Source organism: Bos indicus, chromosome 17 (genome assembly GCF_029378745.1).
Source record: "Bos indicus isolate NIAB-ARS_2022 breed Sahiwal x Tharparkar chromosome 17, NIAB-ARS_B.indTharparkar_mat_pri_1.0, whole genome shotgun sequence".
Lineage (NCBI taxonomy): Eukaryota > Metazoa > Chordata > Mammalia > Artiodactyla > Bovidae > Bos > Bos indicus.
Window position 1 is genome coordinate 58,229,203 of NC_091776.1, and position 27,524 is coordinate 58,256,726.

General features: G+C 48.5%; 1 protein-coding gene across 2 annotated transcripts in view; it reads right to left on the minus strand.

Annotated features, from left to right (window-relative positions):
* Positions 1-346: 346 nt before the first annotated feature.
* The window catches only part of RNFT2 (ring finger protein, transmembrane 2), a 62,176-nt gene continuing 34,998 nt past the window's right edge, over positions 347-27,524 (minus strand). For both annotated transcript variants that reach the window (XM_070769603.1, XM_070769604.1), the window contains exons 8-11: positions 9,532-9,681; positions 7,988-8,053; positions 7,746-7,847; positions 347-3,646 (exon numbers count right to left, since the gene is read on the minus strand). In XM_070769603.1, coding sequence (XP_070625704.1) covers positions 3,512-3,646; positions 7,746-7,847; positions 7,988-8,053; positions 9,532-9,681 — 453 coding nt within the window. In that variant the 3' untranslated portion in view covers positions 347-3,511. The remainder of the gene's footprint in view (positions 3,647-7,745; positions 7,848-7,987; positions 8,054-9,531; positions 9,682-27,524) is intronic.

Consider the following 27,524-nt stretch of genomic DNA (forward strand, 5'->3'; position numbering starts at 1 on the left):
CCGCATGAGCCCATGGCTGGGAGCACAGAAACCTCAGGGTTGGACCAATTCTGAGATGCAGCTCATGCTCCAGAGCTGCCCGTGGGACCAAGCTGAGCTGGGACTTCTCTGAAAGTCGCCCTCTTATTGGGCTGCATCTCCTCCCTCTCCCATTTCGTTTCACCCATTCCCTTACTGGTTTCTCCTGGGAGCACTTCCTTAATAAATCATGTGCAACTCAATGGGATCCACTCTGGGGAAAAACTGCCATCAGAGAACCACCCCGTGCACAAAACATCTCTTCAAAGTTGTCCTAAAACAGGTCCACCTGGCTTCAAGAGGAAAATGGAGACTCAAAACCCAGATGTAATTTTTATCAACACATCATATTTATTGGCAGACTGCAACTTAAGGGGACGTTAAATACACCAAAGGCGGCTCTGTTTGGCCCAGAGCAAACATACTAAGATTCCAGGACTCACTTTACATTTCCTATTTCCAACCCCAGGTCTTGGCAGCTTGGAAGTGTTCCCATGCCTCTCACATGCTCCCCTTAGGGAGATAATGAACCTATGACATCCAGGTCCAAAGCTTTTTTTTTTTTTTTTTTCTTTTTCATCTCGTATTTATTACGCTCAAGATCTTTTACATTAGGAGAGCCATTTCCAAGGACTCCGTGGAACTTCAGCCAGTGAATCATAAAATATTAAGAGCAGGACTCTCCCACCTGACACTCAATTAACCCTGCCTCTAACAAATGAGTTTGCAGAGCCGAGGTGGATAAAAGACAGTGGCATTGTTCTTCTTTCCAATGGTGACTCTTGGCTGCTTTTCTCATGTTAGGGAAAATATGCAGCTTGATGTCTGGAAACCTCTGCCCCTGGCCACTGTTTCTCTGCCTTGAGCAGAAGTTAAATCCTCCCACCCCAAAAGGAAACCTCCAGAACGTGACTTGAGGGTGGGATACATAAATAAAATCTAACTAAATCATCCCACCTGCCCCCCCTCCCCAAATGTCCCCCGCATGTGACAGTCTTTATAGTGTCTGAGACATGGCTCATTATTTGCAGAACGTTCAATATTTTTTTTTGGTGGCATGAGTGTAATTGACAAAATGGTTGGGGGTATTCATCTGTAATCTACATTGCTGGTTTCCCTGGTTCCCGCAGATAATGCACTAGGCTTTGTCACCCTGGAGATGGCTACGGGGAGGTAAAGTGACTTCCCAAAGCCATGTGGAGTCTGAAATCAAAATTCCAGGCCTGACTCGCAGCAGACTGCTCTGTCTGCTCCATCACACGCTGGCACATTAGTAAGTCTTCTTCAGTGGCATTTTCTCATGCTTCTTTGATGGCATCTGCAGGCAGGATGATCCTTGTGATAAAAATCAGCTGTAGAAGCTCCTGTTGTGTCCCTTCAGTTCTTCCTCAAGGTGGCCGGGTGGGGGGCGGGGGAGAGGGGGAAGGGGGCAGAGCAGCCAAATCCCCCTGGCCCCACTTCCCCTTCCGACTTGATTATCCAGGCAAGTGGGATTGTTAACATCACGGCCATTGCCATAGTAACAGAGCCTGAAAGATGCCACGCTGCCCTGGAAGGGATGTCTTGCTGGGTACCAGCAAAGAGCCAGGGATGTCAGGCAAAGGAAAGGTCCTGACTTGATAGCACAAAAGGGGTGAATGCCCTGAATCTCTTGGGGATGGGATGGGCATGAGAATCCTGGCTGAGGGTGAGGTGGCAGTAAGGCTCCCACCATTTCTCTCGGGGCTTTCTTGCTAATCTGCTCAGTAGCCACCCAGAATGCTCTCTAATGCTGTTGGCACTGACCTGTGGTACTGAGGTTGACAGTGAGAGAATAGCGCTGGGAGGGTGGGTAGGCCAGGCAAGATTCCAGTGGCTTCCAAGGGGCCACTTGTGCCTTCTCCTCCCAGATTTCAGAGCAGAGAGGGTCTCGTGGGTGGAGAGCTTGTGTTACAGAGATTAGGAGCTCTGGTAGAGACATTCCAGGAAACATGGATCGCTGCTGTGCTCTCTGCCAGCATACTGGCTTGTGGAAAAAAAATCCGTAACAAGGATCTTGCCTTTTGCTCTGAAGGCTACTAGAGGAGAAGGCAATGGCCACAGGAGCTGTTGACAAGCCTGAGATTTAAATGAGGGACAGGACAAAAGGAGAAGAGAAATAAATACGGGAGGGGACACCCAGTAACACCCGCATCTGGACCAGGGGCGGCCTTTCTATTTCTTCATTTTCAGGTCACGTCCCATGGCATGTGGGATCTCAGTGCCCTGAGCAGAGATCAAACCCAGGCCCCCACACTGGGGACACAGAGTCTTAGCCACTGCCTCCGGGCAGGTCTCTGGAACCGGCCTTTCTTGATGTGCCATGTGCTGTGCTCGATCAGCCGCGTCTGACTCTGCGACCCTGTGGACTGTAGCCCTTCAGGCTCCTCCGTCCATCGGATTTCCCAGGCAAGAATACTGGAGGGGGTTGCCATTTCCTCCTCCAGGGGATCTTCCCAACTCAGGGATCGAACCCATGTCTCCTACATTGGCAGATGGGTTATTTACCACTGTGCCACTTGGAAGATACCCAATCACAACTGAGCATCCTGGCAGGAATCCAGCTAAACAGCAACTTTAAGGACCAAAATTTCCTGTGAACCCAGTCACGACTAGATTTTCAGAGCTGGCATTCAATATTAGCATCCTCAACCCAGTCCAAATGAAACACACTACATACTTGAGTCACCGATGACGTCAGAATCACCTCCTGTGCGTTGAAAAAAAAAAAAAAAACATGACTGAGGGGCCTCATGCCCGCAGTGTCTGAGCAGCACATCAGTGTGTGGGTAAGAGGCAGGCTCCAAAGCCAGACAGGCCAGGGCTGCAAGCTTGGTCCATCACTGCTCGCCGGGTGACCTGGAAATGTTTCCACATGGAGCTCTGAGCTCAGTTTCTTCATCTGTGACACAGAGGAGACAACAGTACCTCCACCTTGGGGCGGTGTGAGTGTTATAGGAGGTCATCTGGGCCGAAAGTTCGAGACCCTGCCTGGCTCACTCTGAGGGTTCTGATACACGAAGTTCCCGTAGGTATAAGGTGGGGCCCAGCATTTGCATTTGAAAAATACTTCACAGTGATTCTCATCTGCAGACCTGGGGCCCTGGTGGGGAGGCGGCATTGAAAGGCCTCTCTCCGGTTTGCAGCATCAGGTGTCAGGTCACCACGGGTTATGATCACCAACAGGTAGAATCTGGTCCATTATCAGTTCTTTGACTCGGAGGGAGGAGGGAGACTGACCTCGGTGGAGACCAAGTGTGAGTGAGAAGGCATCCCCATGTGGAGGCAAACAAGAGAGGAAGGTGAGGGCGGGGGTGGGGTGGGGGACAGGTGGCTGGATGGAGAGAGGCAGGAGGGAGGGCAGTTGGGGCCCGAGGGCTGTTTTCAAGGAAGCTCTCAGAGGTGGTCCTGACACCGTTGACCCTCCATCATCTCCCTGGTGTGCCTGCGAGCCCCGGGGCCACAGTCTTCAGCCCTAGTACACCTGGAAGTGTGCCGAAGTGGCCCCGTCCTTCCAGCAGCGCAGGGTATCCACGGCAACCGAGCGGCAGAGCGGGCAGGTGCGCTCACGGTCCAGCCAGAGGCAGAGGCACTCCTCACAGAACACGTGCTGCGGGGGACAGCAATTAGGACCACTGGGGTCGCCTCCCCCAGCATCCACCCCATGCCCGCCTCGGTCCTAGGAGCTGAGACCCAGCAGTGAACAAGACAGACGATTTCTGCTCTGCATAGTCAAGGGACGTTCCTGGAGGCGGGGTGATGCTTGTGTTGAAGTCTGAAGGATGTTTAGGGGTTAACTGGGGGAAGAGAAGGGGTGGGGCTAGAGCATTCCAGGCTGAAGGGAACAGCTGTGCAAACCTCCTGAGATGGGAAAGTGTTTGAGAATCTCGAGATGCTCTAAGTGGCTACAGGGTGTAGGGTAGTGGGGGGGAGGAGGTGAGGAGGCCATGCAGAGTCTTGAAGGCCGTGCCGATTCTCACCAAGGTCTGAAGTGCAGGATCCAGGGGTCAGCAGGCCCAGCAGCTCCACAGGGCAGTGACTGCTGCTGCTGTAACCCCACTGCCCAGCCCCGGCCTGCACTCTGACAAATGAATGCCTTCCCATGCAGGTTAGGTGGAAGATTCTAGAGATACCAGCATGATGAAGACCTGGTCCCTGGCCTCCAGGAGCTCATGGTCTCCTTCTCAGAGAATCAGACAGGACAGAATCCAGTGCCAAATTAAGAGATTCAAAGCACACAGGACCCCAGGGGCAGGGCTGGAGGAGTTCATGACCTAGGACTGCCTCCCACATCTAGAGAAACAAAGGCGTGTCTACAGAGGGAGGGGGCAGAGGGGTCCTTCCAGGCTGGGATGTGTAGCATCAGGTCAGTTTGTGGTTGGTGGGGGATCACAGGCGGGGCTGGATGGTTAACCCTTCCCTGGCTATGTATCCTGGAGTGTGGACTTGGGAGAGATCCTGCCCTCAGGAGGTGCTCTATCCATCTTATCTGTCCCATCCACCCATCCATCCATCTCTCCAACCATCCCATTCCTTCTATCCAGCCATTGTTTACTGAGTCAGTACTGTGGTTACACTACTAAGACAACATGGTCACCACTCCCAAGTGGCTTACAATCTGGCAAAGAGGAGACAGACCTGACCTAACCAGTCGCCCAATTAGCCATCTAGCTGACAACTGGGATAGATGCTCTTAAGGAAAAACATATGATCTGGAGGCTGCATAGCTAGGGGTGCTGACTAGTCTGGGGAAACAGAATCAGGGAAGCCTTGAATGAGGATGTAACACGTGACTCATTCATCCATTTGCTCATTCATTCGGTGCATTTAGGAATTACTGAGGCCCTTTTCCCTGTGGAAGGCATCTTTGTCCTTGTCCTTCTAAGCCCAGCTCACAGGAGCAGAGCAAGACTGAGGCGTGTACTGGGCCTGGCCAGGTATGTGGGCTTCAGCAGCACTGGGTGTGGCCACTGCTCCTAGCTCTGGGATGGCGGTGTCTTGTCCAACCCCTCCCACCAATTCTAATCCAGGGATGGGGACACATACTGGTACCAGGAGAAGAATGGGAGAGAGACACATAGACTAAGGCTTGGAGAGACTGCCATCAAGGAAGAAGAAAAACTTTCACCTTGACATCATGTTCAAATAATCACTGCTACCGAGAAGGAAATACAGATGGCTCTGAGGCATATGAGAAGACGCTCATCTGCTCTCATAATTAGACAAATGCAAGTGAAAACTGCACCAAGAGAGCGTTGTCACCTGTCAGATTGGCGAGGCTCAGGAAAGGCTTGATAATGTGGTGTGTTGGTGAGGGCGGCGAAGCAAGAGGGCACGTCACACTCCTCACTGGGAGCGCAAACAGATGCACTCCTTTACGGAAGGCGACTGAGCAGTATCTGTCAGACTGCATACCCTCTGACCCAGGAATTCCACTACTAGGAGTGTATCCTACTAAGAGCTTGCACACGTGTGGAACGGAATACGTGCCAGTGAGAGCTAGTGTTTATGGAACCCTGACCACGTGTAGTTCTAGACGCAGCACCTGAATCAACTCATTTAATCAACACAGTGAGTCCAGGTAGGTGCTACAGATCTCCCTATCCCTGATCCCTCCTGACAACCATACTTGTGGTAACAAAAGACTATGAACCACTAAAGGCCTGTCAATGGGAGGATGGTTGAACAAAGATGGTCAATCCATAACATGGGATGTTATGCAAATAAGGAGCAATCTCTTCAGGCAGAGTTTCAAATCAAAAAGAAATGATGCAGAATGGGCCACGAGTTAGGTCTTTTTGGAAATGATATGTTCATGGTGTGTGTTGTGTATTTAAACTTTTCAGAGCATCTCTGGAAAGATATAAAGGGAACTGGCAACAATGGTTGCCTGTGTGGGTATTTGGGGGCCTAGGGAGCTAGGGATAAGTGAAGGAGCCCTGTCATCACTTCCCTTTTTGTATCTTTAGAATATCTTTTTAATGAACTTTTTACTTTGAAATAATCTTGTACTGTTCTGTGCTTAGTCGCTCAGTCGTGTCCAACTCTTTGTGACCCCATGGACTGCAGCACAGCAGGTGCCTCTGTTTGGGGATTCTCTAGGCATGAATAATGGAGTGGGTTGCAATGCCTTCCTTCAGGGGATCTTCCCAACCCAGGGATCAAACCCACGTCTCCTGCATTGCAATTCTTTACTGACTGAGCCACCAGGGAAGCCCCAAAATACTGGAGTGGGTAGCCTATCCGTTATCCAGGGGGTCTTTCAAAACAGGGTCTCCTGCGTTGCAGGTGGTAGCTGAGCTACCAGGGAAGTCTGCAAAGGTAGTACGCAAAGTTCCTGGACACCCCTCCCCCAGTTTCAGTCTCCCCAGTACCATCCTCTTGCATCACCACAGTCGATTTGTCAAAGCCAAGAAAGAAACCCACACAGAGGCATGACCATGGACTAAACTCGAGCCTCTCTTCGGATTTTACGACACTGGTTTTTCTCTCCTGTCCTCTCTCTGTATCAGGTCCCACATTGCATTTAATCATCATGACTTCTTCATCTCCTTTTTGAATGTTTGAGTCACACAAATTTATTCTCAATTTTAAAAATAAATACAATTAAAAATGAACCTCTTAAACATCCTCAAACAGCAAAAACAAAAAAATTTTGTTGGTGCCATAAAAGGCCCCCACCTCTTGTACTCCTACCCCTGGGTGGTGGGGGCAAGGGGACAGGGGGAGAGCCGTCTGCTCTCCCATTCCTTCCAGTCTGCAGGCTATGCCTCCCCCAAAGCCTTCTCAACCTCCAACTCATCGAGTTCTGGCCCGGTCCCCTGGGACGCTGCATGAATCTCTCTTACACAGCACTTATCACTGCCTGCCTTGTTTCATAGTTATTTATGTATGCGTCTGTTTCCCCAGGGTGACTGTGTGCTTCTAGAGAAGGGGACAGGGTCTGTGTGCCCCCTGCCTCCCCTGCCCGGTATCTGATAGGATGCTTTGACTCATACACATTTGCTGAATTGACATCTTAGTCCGCCCCCATGTCAGGAAGGTGCGGGGGAAGGGGAAGGGTTGGGGGAGGAGGAGAAGGTGCGGGGGAGGGGGAAGGGTTGGGGGAGGAGGAGAAGGGCTAAGTTTAGGCAGCTAAAAGTAACTGACCAGAACTATGAGTTGGTGACCCACAACTAATAATGAAAACAAGTGGTAGTAATAATTATAATGATACTAATAACTGTAATAGTATAAAGTTTTAGGGCTGAATATTTCAAATTTAGCTCTTCCCAGGGATGATTTCATTTGATAAGAATAGCTCTTATGATTAAATGAAGTAGGCACTATTATGATATCCGTTTTATAAATGAAAACAACCAAGGTTTGGGGAGATGGACTGAGCCACTTGGGGTCCACACACCCGCTAAGATTCACGTGCAGAACATTCTGACACTGTACCATACCAAAATGTGCATTTTCTACATTTTACTGATGAAACCAAGGCTTGGAGTGGTGAAGTAACCTGCCCCAGGGTAGCCAGCTGGGAAAGGCAGAACTGAGTTTTATACTTGGGTCTAACAGACTCCAGGCTTCACCACACTTTTGCCAGAAACCCAGCCCAGCGCCCCGAGGCTTGGCAGGGGACAGGCACCTGGGACTCCTGCATGGGGCAGGGCCCTGTGGTCCCGTGGCGCCCATCTCCAGCGGTCCCGCCCGACCCTGCTCACCTGGCACATGAGGACCAGAGGCTCCCGGAACTCAGCCTGGCAGATGGCACAGATGTCACCAGCTTCTGTGCACTGCTGCCCCGTGGCCCGGACTCCATAATTCTGCTTGACAGAAGGGAGGGAGAAAGACACAAACACAGCTGTGGCCCCTTGCTGGATAGGCACCCTCGGAAGCACAGTGTGGTCTGTTCCCAGCTCCTGGTTCCTATGAGCTCGGTGAGGCCCATCAGAAGCCAACTCACCTGAGAGGTGCAGAGAAGCTTCAGGGCCTTCCTGACTCCGCCCACGCGGCCACAGATGTCGAAGGACTGAAAGGAGAGTGAGTGGATGGCTACAAACTATCCAAGGATGGTTCAGGATCTTTCTCATCATGGGCCTCATCTTTGAACATCTGCAGGGTACATCCTCCCATTTAAAACTCCCCATTCCCAACAGTTTTACTTGGCTTTTGTCTTGCTACCCATCAGCAGTCTCCTCTGCCAGTGGGGCCAGGATGGCGAATATATGGCATGCCTACTGCCTCTTCCCCCGCCATAAGCCCAGGGCAGGCATTGCTAATCGATCACTCTTCTTCTGAGCCAGGCTGTGATCATCCTTCTCCATCTAGCACTCCTGTCAGCCACAGCCAGCAGATCAGAATTGGCAGGCAAGACAAGCCCCAGTGGTTGACTCTACATGGACTGCCTGGCTAGTCCTGCTTTAAAGAAAGGGAACACATGATTCTTCCAGGATTCTCTAAAGCCAGAAATAGATACGGAAAAAGAAAGAGGAGGATGTGTTTATTGTCAGGAGTGGGGAATCTGACTCTGCACTAATGATGAAAAGAGGAGTGGTCTATACTGATTTGCAGAGTTGAGGGTGTGCAATTTAAGAGGAACAGAAAACAAATTCCATGGCTGTGCTGTTGGTGGGTTGAGATCTCCAGACTCTGGAGGCAGCCTGCCTGGGTTTGATGCTTGTTCTGTGATCTCCAGCTGAGTGACGCTGGACAAGTTACTTCTCTCTGGACCTCAGTACACTTCCCATAATATTGACATGATAATGGAATGTATCTGGAAGGGTTGTTATGAAGACAATGAGAAAGGATGGCATATAGTGAGTTTTATGGGCAAGAAATTAGGATGGCTGTACCCATAAATGCAGGAAAATACTGACATATGGTATAATGTGGAGGAACCTCAGAAATGACCCTAACTGAAAGAAGCCAGACACTAAACATCACAGAGTGTATGATTCCATTTACATGAAAACGCCCAGAAAAGGTAAATCCAGAGAGTCTTCAGAAAGAAGACCTGTGGTGGCCAGTGGCTGATGGAAGAATGAGGAGTGATGCTTCCCAAGTTGCTGCTGCTGTTGTTTAGTTGCTAAGTCATGCTCAGCTCTTCGTGACTTCATGGGCTGTGATCCACCAGGTTCCTCTGTCCAAGGGATTTCCCAGACAAGAATACTGGAGAAGATTGCCATTTCCTTCTCCAGGGGACCTTCCCAAGCCAGGGATCGAACCTGTGTCTCCTGCACTGGCAGGAAGGTTCTTTTCTACTGAGCCACCTTTCTTTGTGGACATTTCTTTGTGAAATGTTCTGGAACTAGACTCTAAATGCCACTGAACTGTTCACTATAAAATGATAAAATAATTTTGTATTGTGTGAATTTTGCTTTTCAGTTAAACAGAAAGAGATAAGGGTGTTTATCCAGGTTCCTCACTTGCACCCCCCACCCACCTGCCAGGTTCAGCTGGTGAATGGGTCGTCCTTAGGCCAGCCCTCTAGCCCCCAGGCCACCTCACCTTGCACAGGCTGTAGAGGACGATCAGGACCCCTCCCAGGAAGTAGCTGTTGGAGGAATCATCACCCATGATGTATTTATACCACAGCTGGATGGGGACGAGGGATCGGAACAGCTGGCTCACCTCCTCGATGACCAGATAGAACTTTCCCTGCAACCACACAGAAAGCATCAATTATTATCAGCAGTAAAGACCCAAAGGACCCAGCTGAGGGGCCCTCCAGCCCAGGGAGTAATGACATTCCAGGTCACAGCCAGCCCATTAATCAGTTCTGGAAAGCACTCAGGCCTGCTCCTAATGGGCCTGCGATGTGGCCGGGGAGACAAGGCCCCTGCCCGCTGCCCTCGCCCGCTGCCCACCAGCCCAGGAGATCAACGCTCTGAGGATCACCTTTCAGGGAGGCAGAAACTGGACACCTTTGGTAGAAGGTTGGAGTGGGGGTCACTCCCTGGTGCCTGCTGTGGCTTTGAGGGCTTCAAGACGATCATGGGGCAATAGTCACGGGCCCTGCACACAGATCACGCTCATCTCTAGGGGGCTGGCCCCAGCTTCGTGGGTGACTGCCCTCAGTGGCAGGGGCAGGATGGACCACAGGATGCAGAGAAGGATAGGCAGAGAAGAGGAGAGGAAAAGATGGCCCAGCTCCCCTGCCTACTGTCTCCAAGGAGGCAGGATCATATGTGGGGAAAGAACATGGACTCAGGGCTGGGGTCTCAGGCTGGGGGGACTCAGAACCTCAACTTGCTACATGTCCACGAGCCTCACTGTCATCACCTACAGAATGGGAATTGCACCTGCTACCTTCTGGGTGGCTCTGAAGATTAAAGGAAATAACAGGAAAAGTATCTAGGGTTCTCCTTCTCTTCCTCTCCCAGCTTTTATTCAAGTCCCTCAGCTTTCTGGGGCCTGCGCTATAAAATGGACATGAAAATAACCTACCCTGCCGTGTTCAATGAAGTTAAACAGAAACCTCTTTAGGACCCAGCACTCCACTCCCAGGTGTGTACCCAGGGGAAAGGAAAATATATGTCCATTCACAGGTAAACGTTCATGGCAGCTTTATTCATAATATCCCCAAACTGGAAACAGCCCAAACGTCCATTCATGGAAGAATGGATAAACAAATTATGGTATATTTATTCAATAGGGTATTACTCAGCAATAAAAAAGGAACAAATGTTTGTGATACACAACAGCCTGGATGAGTCTCACACATTCTAGCCAATCAAAGGAGACAGACACAAAAGAGTACATATTGTGACATTGTGAGTTACATGAAGATCTAGAATAGGCCATGGTAAACTGCAAAGATGGAAACAAGATCAGTGGTTGCCTGGGGCGAGATGGGGGAGGACGGACTGTAAGCGGGCATCAGGGAACTTGGGGGAATGAAAGAAATTTCAGATTGTCTATATAAAATTTTATATTGTGTACAGTGATGGGGTGGTGGTTATTTGTGTGCGTACATTTGCTAAAACTCACTGAAATGTGTGCTTCAAATCTATGTGTCTTGTTGTACAGATATACAATGTTCTACACCTCAATAAAGCCGACTGAAAGAAACAAACAGAAACAAACAGCCCTGCCCCAGGCATGCACAGCCTTAAAAATATGAACAGGGGCTTCCCTGGTGGTCCAGTGGCTAAGACCCTGCATTCCCAATGCAGGGGGCCCTGGTCTGATACCTGGTCAGGGAACTATTAGTAGATCCCACATGTCGCAACTAAGAGTTCTCAACTAAAGATTCCTCAGGCCACAATGAAGACCAAAGATCCCAACTAAGACCCCGTGCAGCCAAATAAATAAATACATAAATAAATGTTTTTTAAAAAGTGAAAAATTTTTGTTCTAGCAATTCTACTTCTAGGAATTTATCCTAATAAATCAGGGATATGGGTTAATAGATATGTCAGTAGGAATGGCTACTGCAGCATTCATTGTAACAGAGCAAAAAAAAAAAAAAAAAAAACAGGTGACAAAGTAAATGTGTACAAAGAGGATCTGGTTATGATACAGATCAATAATGCAAAGCCATACAGCCAGCCAAGCACCATCCTGAAAACGAGCAACTTCGCAGTGAAGAAATCCAGCACATATTGCCTTGCTGTTGCTGTTAAGTTGCTTCAGTCGTGTCTGACTCTGTGCAACCCCATTGATGGCAGCCCACCAGGCTCCCCCATCCCTGGGATTCTCCAGGCAAGAACACTGGACTGGGTTGCCATTTCCTTTTCCAATGCATGAAAGCGAAAAGTGGAAATGAAGTCACTCAGTCGTGTCTGACTCTCAGCGATCCCATGGACATATTGCCTTAACCAAGGTTAATTAAGGTTAACATCCCCAGTAATAAATCACTGAAGCCTAAACCCCCGATACAATGCACTGAGAAGAACACAGTATCACTCCTGTGTATTCTGGTCAAAAACTTAGAACCTCGATTGAATCAGGAGAAAACAAGAGACAAACCCAAACTGAGGAACATTCTGCAAAATAACTATCCAGCATTCTTCAAAAGCATGACATTCACGAAAGACCAAGAAAAGACCAAGGAATTGTTAGATTGGAGAAGAAGGTAAGTGAAAGTTGCTCAGTCATGTCCAACTCTTTGCAACCCCATGGACCGTAGACTGTCAGGCTCCTCTGTCCATGGAATTCTTCAAGAGTGAGTAGCCATTCCCTTCTCCAGGGCATCTTACTGACTCAGGGACTGAATCTGGGTCTCCTGCATTGCAGGCAGATTCTTTACCATCTAAGCCAAGACTAGGGAGACATGACTAATGCAATGTGGAATCTTAGATTTGGTCCTTAGATCAGGAAAAAGACATCTGTGGGACAATGAGCAAAATGTGACAAGGTCTGCAGTTTAGCTACTAGTAAGGGAATTGATCTTAATTTCTTGGCTTTGCTAACTGAACTATGATTATATTAAATGTAACATTAGGGGAAGCTAGGCAACGGGTACATGGGAACTCTGCACTATTTTTGCAACTTTGCTCTGAGTTGAAAATTATTCCAAAATAAAAAATTAAAAAAGAAATAATCCTGGCAAAAGATATCTATTGATTCAGGGAAATGCTCATATTATAGTTCCAAGTGGAAAAGCCACAGAATGCAGAAACTACTCATTTTCGTTGTGGTTTTCTGTCTTTTCCAATTTTTTCAGTACTGAACATATGATGTGTTTAAATTAGAGGGAGAAAAAGGTTATAAAAACATGTTGTGTATCCACACATGGATGATGTAAAAGGCTATGGATAGAGACTTTATATCCATGTTGCTATATTCTGTCTTGATGGCCTGGGTACAGGTCACTCGCAAGGGGACCCCTTGAAGTGGATGTACCCACATCTGCTAAGGACCAAGGACGGGCATCCAGTCATCCGTTCACTCCCATGTCTGACCTTGCAGAATCAGAACCTCACTCCAGACCTGCTGAAGCCCAGAACCATCAGTAATTTAACAAGGTTCCCAGGTGATGGGTGTGCACGTTTAAGTTTGAGAAGCTCTCTTTCAATGGATAAGTGGAAGAAGGACCGTGCAGTAACGTGGGGACTATGAGGGAAGAAAGGTGTTGCAGAAGCCCAGGGGTGATGGAAAAGGTGGTCAGTCTTTGGCTATCTTGCTGGGAAGCCTCCTGTTCTGTCCACCTGGCCCCATGGTGGGTGAGGATATGACCACCTCATGAAAGGTCCTATGTCCCTGTGTCTCTGGGAACCCCTGCCTGCTCATCTGACTGGCTCTGGGGGACAGACCCTCCTGTCCCCTCTCAGGCTGATCTTGTGCCACCAGTCCGGCTTGGTGGGAAGAGTGCAGCCGCAGGAACCACACAGCCTGGACTCAGATCCTATTGCCAGCTACCTTGCCATTTCTGTTCCCTTGTCACTGTCTTTGGATCCCCCAGTTCTCAGGCCCCACTGGCTGAGAGCTGGTCCCCTGGCCCAGACCCCACACTTCCCACTGGCCTAATGAGTGAATCCAGAACAAAGGTCAGCGACCTTTCTCTTCTGCCACGGGCCAGATAGTGACTACTTTGGCTTTGAGGTCACACAGCCTCTGTCACCACTATACCCCTCAGCTACTGACAACAGACAGACAAATAGGCAAGGCTGTAAAATTTTACCTACCAAAACAGGTGTCGGGGCATATTTCAATGCAGTTTGTGGTTTACTGACCCCTGATCTACACATCAGAAGCTAGATAAGTCAAGTCTGGGGGCTCCCAACATATCCCCAGATTTCAGGGCAGACTCAGGGAACAGCTTTTGGGCCCTTCTTTCAGGTGCTTTGCTATGAAGGCCAAGCTCCTTCTCTGCAGATGGATGTCTGGTCCCATACTCTTTGCTGAGCTAACACTTGAATATCTTCTGTGTCTCAGCTAGCTGTCACCTACTATGAGGACTCTTCCCCAACTACTTAATTAGGTGCTCTTGTTACACCCTTTAAATCACTCTTTTAGATCACCTCTCACAATATTTAAAAAATTATCTCTGTCTTCCTCTGGACTGTAAGCCCCATCAGCATGAAGATAATTTGGCTCCTGGTCATATCACCAGCACGCAGCACAAAGTAGGTGCTTACTTAAGAGCTAGACACTTTGGAAGCACAAGATTTCCACCCTTATTACTCAGGTCAATGTCTAGAGTTTGCTGATGGAGAAACAGAATTGGAACATGGAAGAGAGTATTTTTCTTTATAAACAAGCCCTGATGTCACAGAAAATAAAATAAAGGGAGAGAGAGCGCTAAAGGTAGCAATTAGCTGCTGGCGGGGTAGGGGGAGGCACTTGGAGAAGGAGATAGAACCACCAGGGAGAACTGGGCATATCCCAGTGAAACCATCTCTCTCTAATTAAGCAGTTTTATAATTCCAGGTTGCTTAAGCGTGTTATTTCTGACGACCACCAAATGGAATGTGTGGTTTCTCCAGGGTGTCAGAGAACAAGGAAAGCGATCAGATTATGAGCCGTCTGGCCTCCCTGTCACCCGTGAAGGGGGAACAGTAGCAATTGCTGCAGAACTTGGGCATGGAGAGTTTGCTGCTGGGATTCTGATAAAGGGGGCGGTAACAGTCGAGATGGAGAAGGCAGATTCAGTTCTGACTTTCTTACTGCTTGGAGGAGGGAGGGAAGGACCACACGTGAACTGGGAAGCTAGGAAACAAGAGAGAGCTGACTCTGGAAGGGAGTCAGAAGTGAAGGCAAGTGGGATGCCGAGAAGCCAAAGAAAGGAACAGAGAAAGAGCACTCTGGAGAAACACACCTAGGAAGGGTGATGTGAAGGATTACAGGGATGAAGAGGAAGGGGACAGAGACCTAAGTAGAGAGTTGTTAGCAGCATAAATGTACAAAGACATAAACACTAGACAGACACGGAAAGACGATTTTTTTCTGCATCAAAATTAATAATGAATATTTATGAGACCTTACCTGTTTATGAATTTCTTTCATACACATTTTTCTCATCTACAGAAGTAGGACAGCACAGTGGTTAAGGGCATGCAATTTGGGGCTCCAGGGTCAAATATGCTGCCTACTAAATTGGTTGACTTAGGGCAATAATTAAACTTCTCTGAGCCTCAGTTTACTCATCTGTAAGTGGGCTTGAAAACAAACACACATAGTGGAAAACAACCCCCGCCCCCAAAAAAGGGCCCCAATATGTAGGTTTCCAATTTCTCTGGTGTAAATACTCCCACCAGGCCAATTTCAAGGTACCTAGGGTTTAAGGACTATTGGAAAATTTCCTGAAAATGTAACCATCCACTCTCACAAGCCTGTGCAAGTTGGCTCCAATACACCAGTGATTGGGAGGACTGAGTGAGCATATGAACCTAAAATATAGGTACCCAGAAAGGGCCCAGTGCATGATGAGAGCCAGGAGAGAACCTCATGATGATCTGGGGATGCGGGCACTATTACTGTCACCTTCTTTCAGAGATGGGGCACCCCAGGTTCAAAGAAATAGGACTGAAGTAGAATGAGGCGGAGGTGCTATCTGGGATGCCCAGGCCCCATGAGCCCTGGTAGCTGTCCGGGCCTCCCCCTCGCTTGCCTTTCTTCCTCCAGCACCACATTATGAAAAACCCAAAGGGAGACTACATGCAGAGGCCATGTGCAGAGGGAGAGGCTCTGAGCAAGACTACATGGAGGAGAAGCAAGGAACCCAGACAACAGGGAGAGCTGAGGCAGCAAATATAGGACTCTGGGCAATTCATCCCACCCGTGTCAGCTGAGCCATTAGACCCATGAGTGAAAAAGCCATCTGAGATGGTCCAGACTCACTGTACATCACATGAAGACCAGCTGTGCTCAGTGTGTCCTGGCTGAACTCCTGACCCACAGAATCATAGGAAATAATGAAATGGTGGTTGTTTGAGGCCAAAAGAAAGAAAAAAAAAGAAAGAACAACAACTAAAGTACTCATCTAAGGATACTCAGCCAGTGCTGTGGTTTGAATGTGTCCCCAAAAAATTCTTACTCTGAAGCCCTTACCCTCAGTATGGTGGTATCTGGAGAAAGGGGCCTTTTGAGAGGTAATTAGGTTATGAGGATGGAGCCCTTCAGGAGGATGAAGGGCTTCATGAGGATGGAGACCTCACTAATGGGATTAGTGTCCTTATAATGGCACCCCACTCCAGTACTCTTGCCTGGAAAATCCCATGGACAGAGGAGCCTGGTGGGCTGCAGTCCATGGGGTTGCTAAGAGTCAGATAAATTGGTCACATGGGGCAGGAGTGGGTGGGGTGCCACAGCTGACAGCCGCAACAGGACCACAGGTAGAGGGAGAGGTGCTTCCGCCATAGAGAGGGGAGTGGCAGGAAAAGGAGGCCAGAAAGCTTCTCTGAGTTTAAGTTAGAACAGGGCCAAAGGGAGTCCTCATTGCAGAGCCCTCCTTTAATGTGGGGAAAATAAACAGTAACTGTGTCCAGACTCTTGGTGCTTGCCCTCATTTGCTTCTGTTGCCCTAGACTGCTAGTTAGCTCTGGGTTGCCTCAAGGGACAGGGCCACGCTTCCTGCTCCAAAATGGGTGGGCTGGGCCAGTGCAAAGGGCTGAAAACAAAGACTTGTTTTCTTGGGAAGGTATCCTGTGGGTCTGTTATGATTGCTGGCTGCACCAGGGGAACAGCAGCTGAAAGAGCCCTTCAGAACAAAACAGCCACAACATTGACCTCTGAAGTGCTGTGCCCATCGGCTAAGGGGCAGGAGGGCCAGCTCAGACTTCAGAAAGCTTAAGGGTGGGGAAAGAGCTTGGTAACTGCCTTCAGAACAGCCTGGCCTGGAGTGCTGGGAGCAAGAGGTGTTGAGGGGACTGGGACTAGAAGAAGGCTAGAGAGAAATGTAGGGGGTGGGGAAAGGGGAGAGACACAGGAGGGGAAATAGGGGATGTGCCCAAAAGAAGAGCGGGGAGGAATGACCGAGTTAGAGGTCAGGAGAAAAAGGGCACCCAGGAATGAGAGACCAGCACAGAGGAGGCCAAGGAGGAGAAAGTAATCCCATTATTAAGCACATATCATGGGCGAAGAATTGTACATCAAATGCTCCCTTGGTAGGGTAGCTATGACCCAGTTCCATTTCTCGGATGACAAATCTCAACAAACGCAAGGGAGGCAAGAAAAAAGCATGGGAGACTAAGCTAATGAGATATGTACAAGAGGGAAGAGACAAGAAACTAGCAGCAAAAGAGAAGATCAAGGGCCAGCTCAGTTTGGTGATGAAAGTTTCTCTGGGAACACTTAGTACCTGCATGGGGCCCCCAATTCTGACAACCCTAGGAGATGGACACTGTTCTTACCAGTCCCAGTTAGCAGGCGAGGAAACAGAGGCTCTGAGGGGTTCCCATGTGCTAGACAGCGGTAGAGCCAGGTTTAAACCCAGTCTGACTTCCCATCTTGTGCTTTGTGCTCTAAGAGGAGACTCTAAGTTAAGAAGTTAAGAGTGAGATGAGAGGGGAGAGAGAAAGAAAAGATACAAGGTGTGTGGGAGGGTAGAAAACCAAAGAGTGAGGATGAGATTCAGATAAGAGGTCCTTTGAAAGAACTTCTATTCTTAGCTGTCTGACAGTCTAGGGAACAGAGTCTCTGAGTGGGGGGTAAGGGACCTGTAGGGGTTCTGACCAGAATAGAGAATGAAATAGATTTTTGGGTGCTGGAAGCGTTTCATATCTCTGCCACCCAATACAGTAGCCCGTCGCCATGTGTGGCTATTGAGCACTTTAAATGTGGCTAAATCTGTACTGAGATGTACTGAAAGTATGAAATACACAGGAAATTTCAAAGTCTTAGAAAAACAACAAAAAGTAAAATATCTCATTAAATTTTTTAATATTGATTACATGTTTAAACGATACTTTGCACATACTGGGTTAAATATATTATTAGAACTGATGTCACTTATTCCTTTTTGCTTGCTTAATGTGACTACTTAGAAATTGGAAATTGCTTATGTGACTTCTACTATATTTCTGTTGGAGAGCACTGGTGATATCTTGAAACATATGGATATACATATACATATTTTACATATGGATACATACATATGTAAAAACTCATCGAGCGTGTACACTTATAATTAGACTGCTTTACAATATGTAAGTTATGCCTCAATAAATAAAAAAAGAAATAAGAGTGAGCCAGGTTGGATATAGAGGATGGGAGCGCGACGGGTGGGGGGTGGGGGGCGGGGTCCGAAGGGGCGGGGCCAGAGGCAGGCGGCCGCACGTTACCCGGCAACAAGCGCTGCCGGTGACGTCATCGGTGGCGGCGGAGGCCATCAATCCCCTTCCCGGTGGCGCGGGCGAGTGGGGCCGCCTGTCTCCTCCTCCCCCGGGCCCGGATGAGATCACCGCAACGGGCAGCCGGCTGTCCCCGTGCTCCCAACAAATCGACTCCACGGCAAGCGCCGGCATCTCATGATCTCATGGCCCCGCGGGACGGCGCCGGGCGATGAGGTCACAGCCCCGCGCCCCTGGCTGCCCAGGTCTGCGCGCCGGCTCCTTGCCAGGGTCTCTGGGCACCCTGCCATCAGTACCAAGCAAGCCCCTCAGCTCCTGGCTCTTAAGCCTTCGGGGACAAAGGAGGTGGCTGTTTCAGAAGGGTAAAGCTACCTTTTCCACTCTTGCTGCACCTTTCCCTGCCCACTTATTTGAACCTGTCACCACTGAGGCCACATGTCTATCAGGGAGAGACTGCAGCAGCTCCCCAGAACTTGAGGTCAGGAGCAGTGCAAGGCGACTTGCACGCGTGATTTCACAGACGTTAAATGAAAGAACTTCTATTCTTAGATGTCTGACAGGGAACTGACGCTCAGAGGGGTAAGGGACACCTGCCCCTGGTTACCCAGCTAGGAAAGGGTTGCAGCAAGGACTCTTTAACCCTTTGGCTCTCTCTAGCTGCACCCCAGGGAGAAGGCAATGGCATCCCACTCCAGTACTCTTCCCTGGAAAATCCCATGGACGGAGGAGCCTGGAAGGCTGCAGTCTATGGGGTCGCTGAGGGTCGGACACTACTGAGCGACTTCACTTTCACTTTTCACTTTCATGCATTGGAAAAGGAAATGGCAACCCACTCCAGTGTTCTTGCCTGGAGAATCCCAGGGACGGGGGAGCCTGGTGGGCTGCTGTCTATGGGGTCACACACAGTCAGACACAACTGAAGTGACTTAGCAGCAGCAGCTGCACCCCAAACATCCACTTTTTTATCCTAGTTCCTCCTTGCTCTGGTGGAAACAATGATCATGGCCACACTGCTGGGTGCCCACCATGCACTGGGTACTTTATATTAAAAGTCACAGTTCCACATGCCAAACCCATGGAAAAGGTATTAAGAGTATATGGGCTAGTTTGTGGATAAGAGTCAGAAGGCTCAGAGGGGTGAAATGACTTGTGGCAGAGCCAGGATTTGATTCTACAGCACAGACTTTGTATTACTCTACACTACCTTCTGCAACAAAAGGGGATGCTTTCCTGTTAACTGTAGACAATATACCCTCTCACCTGTCTCCTTCCCCCTTAGGTCAGCCATCAAAGGCAGTCAAAGACAGCCTAGTGAAAGCGCCTCTTGGAGGGTGGCTCAACTCCCTTGCCAGCAGCAGATTTTCCATCACTTACTGCTCATCATTTGCTCTCCAGCAGCATCCACTGCCTAGGATGACAGGGAGGGAGGGAGATGACATTTTCTGAGTGGCTGTGCTAAGCCAGGCACTGAGTCACTGCCATTACCAAGAGCAGAGCTGTGAGGGGGTCATTACCAGCTCCATTCTGCAGATGAGAAAACTGAATTTATTTTAACTACAATCAGATGGCAAGGCAGTACCAGCTTCAGCTCCAATATCATTTCCACACAGAAAGTCCTTCCCATCTTCCTAAAAGAATCCTCCATAACTTCTGTGTTATTTTCTTCTTAGTGCTTATTGCAGTTTGAAGCTTTAAGTTTGTGTTTAACGGTGCTCTTCCCAACTCAATGAAAGCACTGACCCTGTTGTTTCATTCACCGTTGTATTCCCATACCTATGCAGTGCCTGTCATACAACAGATACACAAGAAATGTTTTTAGGGTGAATGCAAAGAATTGTTGGCTTAGGCTGGTGGGCAGTCCTGATATTCAAACTCAGGCTCATTTGGGCTTAAGCTTGGGCTTATATTTACTTTCTAAGAAGTCCAAGCCTCTTGGTACACATAACTTTATTCACAGCAAAACCGTTCTGGTGCTCACTCTGCTGCTACTGCTGCTGCTGCTGCTAAGTCGCATCAGTCGTGTCTGACTCTGTGCGACCCCATAGATGGAAGCCCACCAGGCTCCCATCCCTGGGATTCTCCAGCAAGAACACTGGAGTGGGGTGCCACTGCCTTCTCCGGTGCTCACTCAGAGCCTACTAATTCTAAGTATGCTCACAGAACTGACAAGTTTGATGTTCTGATTTCCCAACTAGCAGAGCCCTTGCTTGGTAACAGACAGAGGGCAGGAGGAGGAACTTGATAAGAAATTAGGTGTGGAAGGGAGGAAGTTATACATGTTTATGCCTGCTCTAGTCTTTTGTTTTTATATAATTTTATTTATTTAGTGTTTTTGTGCTGGGTCTTTGCTGCTGCACATGGGCTTTCTCTAGTTGTGGAGATGGGGTTCCTCATTGCGGGGCTTCTCACATTGCAGAGCATGGGCTCGAGGGTGCACAGGCTTCAGTAGTTGCAATGTGTGGGCTTACTTGCCTCACAGCATGTGGGATCTTAGTTGTCTGACCAGGGATAAAACCTGTGTCCTTTGCATTGCAAGGAGGATTCTTAAGCACTGGACCATGAGGGAAATCCCCTCCTCCTGGCTTTAATAATAGCTCAGCAAGGAAGGAGACATTAAAACTACAGAAAAGCAGACTCAAGGAAAATGAGGTAGTAGTAACCACAAAACTCTGGTTTCTCATGCACAAAGGGAGGAAGGGAGAGGGATAGAATCTAGGAGATGGGCACAGGGAGTTTCTAAGCCATGAGTTAATTTTCTACTTTTTAAGCTGGGTACATGAGTCTTTGTTGTTTACAAACATACAGAACACATAGTTTCCTGTTGCAATAAGGAAATACTATGCACTATATTCTTTCACTGAATGGAAGATATATTTTAAGTGAGATGCATATACGTATTATTATTGAAGAGATCTGTAATACTGCTCTTCTAAGCTACCTTAAGCTGCACACATTTCTGTATCTTAAAGGTGAGTAAGGGAACTTCCCTAGTGGCCCAGTAGGTAGGACTCTGCACTTCCAATGCAGGGGGCCTGGGTTTGATCCCTGGTTGGGGAACTAAGATCCCACAAGCTGCGTGGCACAACCAAAAAATTAAAAATAAATAAATATATAAACATGAGTAAGATGAAGGCCATTCACAGAAGTTTGTTTCCCATGGAGAAAATGAATGTTTTTTACGAGTTAATGTTTCTTACAAGTTAGATGAACAAAAGTTTTTGCAGAGATTGTTCCCTCAATGTATGGAGCTTGTTCTCTCAATGTAAGGAAACGGCATCCCACTCCAGTATTCTTGCCTGGGAAATCCAAGGGATAGAGGAGCCTGGCAGGCTACAGTCCATGGGGGTCACAAAAGTCTGACACAACTTAGTGACTAAACCACCATGGAGCTTGTACCCAGGACTTGGAGTAGCTAGAAAAATGTTTGGAAACTTACAAACCTATGTTTTCCAAAGTTTAACTGAAAGCTGTGTGAAACTGTTCAAAGCCCAAGTAAGAGCGAAAGCTTTCAGCATGCAGGGAAAGACTTGTTTCCCATTTACTAAACGTATGTCTCTCACAAACTGGATCAAAGGAAAAAACCAAATTGGGAAAGGAGTACATCAAGGCTGTATATTGTCACCCTCCTTATTTAACTTATATGAAGAGTACCTCATGTGAAATGCCGGGCTGGATGAGACACAAGCTGGAATCAAGATTGCTGGAAGAAATATCAGTAACCTCAGATATGCAGATGACATGAACCCTTATGGCAGAAACCAAAGAAGCACTAAAGAGCCTCTTGATTCAAGTGAAAGAGGAGAGCGAAAAAGCTGGCTTAAAACTTAACATTAAAAAAACTAAGATCATGGCATCTGGTCCCATCACTTCATGGCAAATAGATGGGGAAAGAATGGAAAAAATGACAGACTTTATTTTTTTGGGCTCCAAAATCACTGCAGATGGTGACTGCAGCCATGAAATTCAAAGATGCTTGCTCCTTGGAAGAAAAGCTATGACAAACCTCGATAGCATATTAAAAAGCAGAGACATTACTTTGCCAACAAAGGTCTGTCTAATCAAAGCTATGGTTTTTCCAGTAGTCATGTATGGATGTGAGAGTTGGACCATAAAGAAAGCTGAGTGCCAAAGAGTGGATGCTTTTGAACTGTGGTGTTGGAGAAGACTCTTGAGAGTCCCTTGGACAGCAAGGAGATCCAACCAGTCCATCCTAAAGGAAATCAGTCCTGAATATTCATTGGAAGGACTGATGCTGAAGCTCCAATACTTTGGCCAACTGATGTGAAGAACTGACTCACTGGAAAAGACCATGATGCTTGGAAAGACTGAAGGCAGGAGGAGAAGGGGATGACAGAGGATGAGATGGTTAGATGGCATCACTGACTTGAGGGACATGAGTTTGAGCAAGCTCTGGGAGTTGGTGATAGACAGGGAAGCCTGGCGTGCTGCAGTCCATGAGGTCACAATAAGTCAGACATGACTGAGCAACTGAACTGATATATATGCTTATGTGTGTGTGTGTATATATATATATATATATATACACCTCATGTGTTATCTTAAAAATGCCACAGGCAGAACATTTGTTTGCCTAGTGATTGACTGTAACACCACCAAGAGGCAGGGGGCAAATCAGTAACCCCAGTTTCCTAGAAGGTACAAAATAAACCCAAGCTTTATGCTCAAATGAACCTGGGTTTGAATATCAGCACTGCCCACTAGCCTGAACCACCAAATCTTGGGAGAAACTGAGGCTCAGGGTCAGAGAAGGTCATCATTTTGCCTAAGATCACAGAGCTGATAAGTGGCAGAGGGGGCACTGGAATCCAGGTCTGTCTGATGTCAACATGAATGTGCTCACCCACCACGACATCCTGCCTTCTGATAACTAGACACCTGTCATTAAAGAGCACAGCTGGTGAAAACACCTGTCACCCACACCCTCCCACCTCCGATTTCCTACACTGGTCCTCTCTCTACTCCTCGGGTTTCCACGCCAATGGCTGGGATCGGCCTCTGTGACACAGAGTTCTTGGGGCTGGCCTGAGGCCCCAGAGAGTCTCTCAGCTGTGAGGAGAAACCTGCCCCTCAACAGCAGCAGTCAGGCGTCTAGCTTCACTGGCTGTGGTTCCCTTGATTTAAAAACCTCCACCCTTGGGCTTCCCAGGTGGCTCAGTGGTAAAGAATTCACCTGCCAATGCAGGGGACATAGGGTCCACCCCTGGGTCGGGAAGATCCCACATGCCACAGGCATCTCAGCCTGTGCACCACAACTGCTGACCCTGTGCTCTAGAGCCCAGGAGCCACAACTACTGAACCTACGTGCCACAACTCCCGAAGCCCGTACGCCTAGAGCCTGTGCTCCGCGACCAGAAGCCACAGTAACGAGAAGTCCGCACACCACAATGAAGAGTGGCCCCTGCTCTCCACAACTAGAGAAAAACCTGTGCAGCAACGAAGACCTAGCACAGCCAAAAATAAAATAAATTATAAAAATAAAAAATAAAAGCCTCTGCCCCATGAACAGGAAGGGTCCGGGCCACGTGTCCCAGCAACATGTGTTATCAGGAGCTTCCTCATAATCAGGGCCCTGCTCCTCAGGACCCAGGAGAGGCCCAATTATATGGTGTTGACAATGAAGCCCAAAGTGGCCTGGGACCCTGTTAGCTGCAGAAAGGCAGTCTTCCCTCGATTCCAGTCCCAGGGGGATGGATGTCCTTACTTGTCCCTGTGTCAGCTACACTCTTAGGCACAAATGCTCTGGCAGCAACTTCCCAAGCCTGTCTGCCTCCTAAAGTACTGGGGGTGGAATGAGGTGAGTGGGTGCATGGGGCAGGGGTGGCCAAGAAGGGCAGAAGTTGCCTCCTTCCTGGTGATCTAGCGATCATGAGAGGAACTAGATGGACAAGGACTTCAACTGCAGGTCTTCCCCTTTGCTGGGAGCAATTTTCCCCACATTACATCACCTCTCTGAGCCTCAGCTTCTTCTGCAAATTGGGGGAGGTGGTAGGCTAAACAATGGCTCCCCCATACGCCCACATCCTGATCCCCTGATAATGTTCAGTGTCACCTTCTGTGGTAAAAGGAATTCTGTGCATGTGCCAATGTGATTACATGTTAAGGATTTTCAGAAGGGGAGGCTATCCTGGATTACCAGGGGTGGGAGCAATGTCATTACAAAGGTCCTTATCAGGGAGGCTGGGGTGTCAGAGTGAAAGAAGAAGAGGTTGGAGAGAGGTGCTCTGAAGAGAGAAGGGGCCACAAGCCAAGGCTCACAGGTAGCCTCCAGAAGCCGGAAGACACAAGGGAACATATTCTCCCTGGAGCCTCCTGAAGTGACCAGCCCAAACCTAACACTTTGACTTTAGCTCCATGAGACTCAGTTTGGACTTCCAACCTCTAGAACTGTAAGAGAATCAATTTATGTTGTTTTAAGCCACTAAATTTGTGGCAGTTTGTTACAGTAGCAAGAGGAAACCAAAACACTCTGCCTTAGTTCCCCCATCTTGAGGACAGAGTCAGGACCAAGTGGTCGGAGACTCTTAGTTTAAGGCCTCTCCCTGAAAGGCTGGCTCTAGGGCAGGATGGGAGGAGGCCAGAAAGCATATTCCGGGCTGGGAGTGGCCTCTGGTGCTGTGGTCCCCTGCTGCCTCTCTGATCACCAGGACTGGCTACATAATTTGCAATGCCTGGTGGAAATGAAAATGCTGGGCCTCTTGTTTAAATAAAATCCTCACAGCAAAGATTGAGCAGGCACTGAGAACTCTGTGCTAAGCCTTCTAAATCCTTGAGCTCATTCTCTCCTAACTAGGCTCCTCTTTGACGGGAGCCACATTGTCTATCAGCCCCATACACGGAGGAGGCAGTGGAAACTCAAACCTCTGAAATTGCTTCTCTGAGGATACATGGCTAGTGGCAAACAAGATTCAAAGCCTGGCTGTTCTAAGACCCAGCCAGGGCAGGAAGTGTTAATATATCTTTCCTTCTTTGGCCTATTCAAGGAAGGCACTCCTGGCATTCCTAAGTCCCGAGATGAAGAGGCAGGGGTCTGTCAAGCCTTAGCGGCTCTCAGCCGCTGAGCAGCTTGTTTACCTCCAATCTCCAAGCTCCAGTGGAATTCTGACCTGTGAGGGTCACGGGGGAGAAAACACAAAAGGAAACACACAGACACACACAGACACACACACACACACACTGAGCACCTATTCCGTGTCAGTAACTGTGGAAAGCACCTCTACCTGTACTGTCTCAATTTATTTTGTTTTAGCTCAAATCTCCCCTAAAGCCTTGAGGGAAACAGCATTATCTCCTTTTTTACAGATGGGGAAAGTGAGGCACGGAGCAGGGAGGTGACAGGCCAGAGGTGATACTGATAGAAATGGCAGAACTAGAGTTCAAACGGGAATCTGCCTCCCTCCAGAGTGCAAGCTCTTTCCAAATGACTCTGGAATGTTTCTGGACACACCGTAAATTCAGAAGTGTAAGTGGTGGGCTCCCTTGGACCATTTCAGTTGTAACCCCCTTTCTTGCCCCCGGCGTATCTGAGGGAAATATGAGAGCAGGGCAGGCCCACCCACAGCAGAGGAAGTCAACCCCAGAAAACCAGCAGAGTGGCAGCTACCCGGAAAAACTTAGGTGCCCACCCAGAGGGAGGAGGTGAAGGGGATGTCTCTGAGGCCACCTCAGGGAGCCTGGCTGCCTCCCTAATCATTTAGCTGGAGAGGAGCAAAATAATCACCAATTAGCTGGCTAATTAATCCCCGCAGCACCCCAGAGTAGGGGCTGCCGCAGCACAGCCATAACATGGTGTGGAAAGGCACACGGTGGGCCTGAGAGTGAGGGACCGGGGCCTCCCTGCCTTGCCCCGAATGCAAATTCACACCAGCCATTTATATCACTCATCTGTTCACTTGAGAGTCACTGCACACTTACTTACCATGTGTCACCATGCCTAGTCACGAGCATGGTGGACATCACCCCTGCCCTCCCGGAGCTTAGAGTCCAGTAGGGGGAAACATTCAACAGTTAGCTGGAAAAATGCACAGGCCAAACTGATTGCCACTGCAGTGCCGTGGTCCTGGCTGTCCCCTCTCCCTTGCCTGCCCTTCTGGTTTGGCTTTGCCTGGCTAACTCCTAACCATCTTTTAAACCTCCAAGGTCTTAAGTTCCAAGGTCACCTTATCTAGGAAGACTTTGCTGGGGGCTGGTTTAGGTGCCCACCCCTCTATTTTCCAAGAGGGCTCCGCTTCCTGCCTGTCACTCCATCAGACTGAGTTTTGAGCTTGAAAGTCCTAGGTCTGGGTAGCCCTCCATGCCTAGCAGGGTGCCTGGCACTCTGCTGACGTCTAATAAATACTTGTAGAATGAATATATGAGAGGATAAATCGTGATCTGCGAGCAGTAACTTTGGAGACTTGGTTTCCTTATCTGTAGAAGAAGGTCTTTCTGGGTCTAAATCTGTGAACAAAAGGGAAGGACCTCCCTGCTGGTCCAACAGCTAAGACTCCTCCCTCCCAGTACAGGGGGCCGAGTGCGATCCCTGGTTGGGAAACTAGATCCCACATGCCACAGCTAAGACATCCTGCATGCCCAACAAAGACTGAAAATCCCACACGCCACAACTACAACCTGGGTCAGCCAAATAAATAAATACTAAAAAAAAAAAACCCAACCCCTGCAAGAAAACCCAGGAGTACAGCCCAGCCTCTGAGGTCCTGGGGTACCTCTGCAATGTCCATGTGTGACAGTTCTCAGTGTGTGAACTGAGAACTTTCAGATGTTCAAACTGGATTTAGAAAAGGAGAGGAATGAGAGATCAAATTGCCAACATCCACTGGATCACAGAAAAAGCAAGAGAGTTCCAGAAAAACACCCACTTCTGCTTCACTGACTACACCAAAGCCTTTAACTGTGTAGATCACAACAAACTGTGGAAAATTCTTAAAGAGATGGGAGTATCAAACCACATTATCTGCCTCCTGAGAAATCTGTATGCAGGTCAAGAAGCAACAGTTAGAACTGGACACGGAATTTTGAACAGACTGGTTCAAAATTGGGAAAAAGGTACGTCAAGGCTGTATGTTGTCACCCTGCTTATTTAATCTATATGAAGAGTACATCATGTGAAGTTCCAGGCTGGATGAAGCACAAGCTGGAATCAAGACTGCTGAGAGAAGTATCAATAACCTCAGATACGCAGATGACACCACCCTTATGGCAGAAAGTAAAGAAGGACTAAAAGTCTCTTGATGAAAGAGAAAGAGGAGA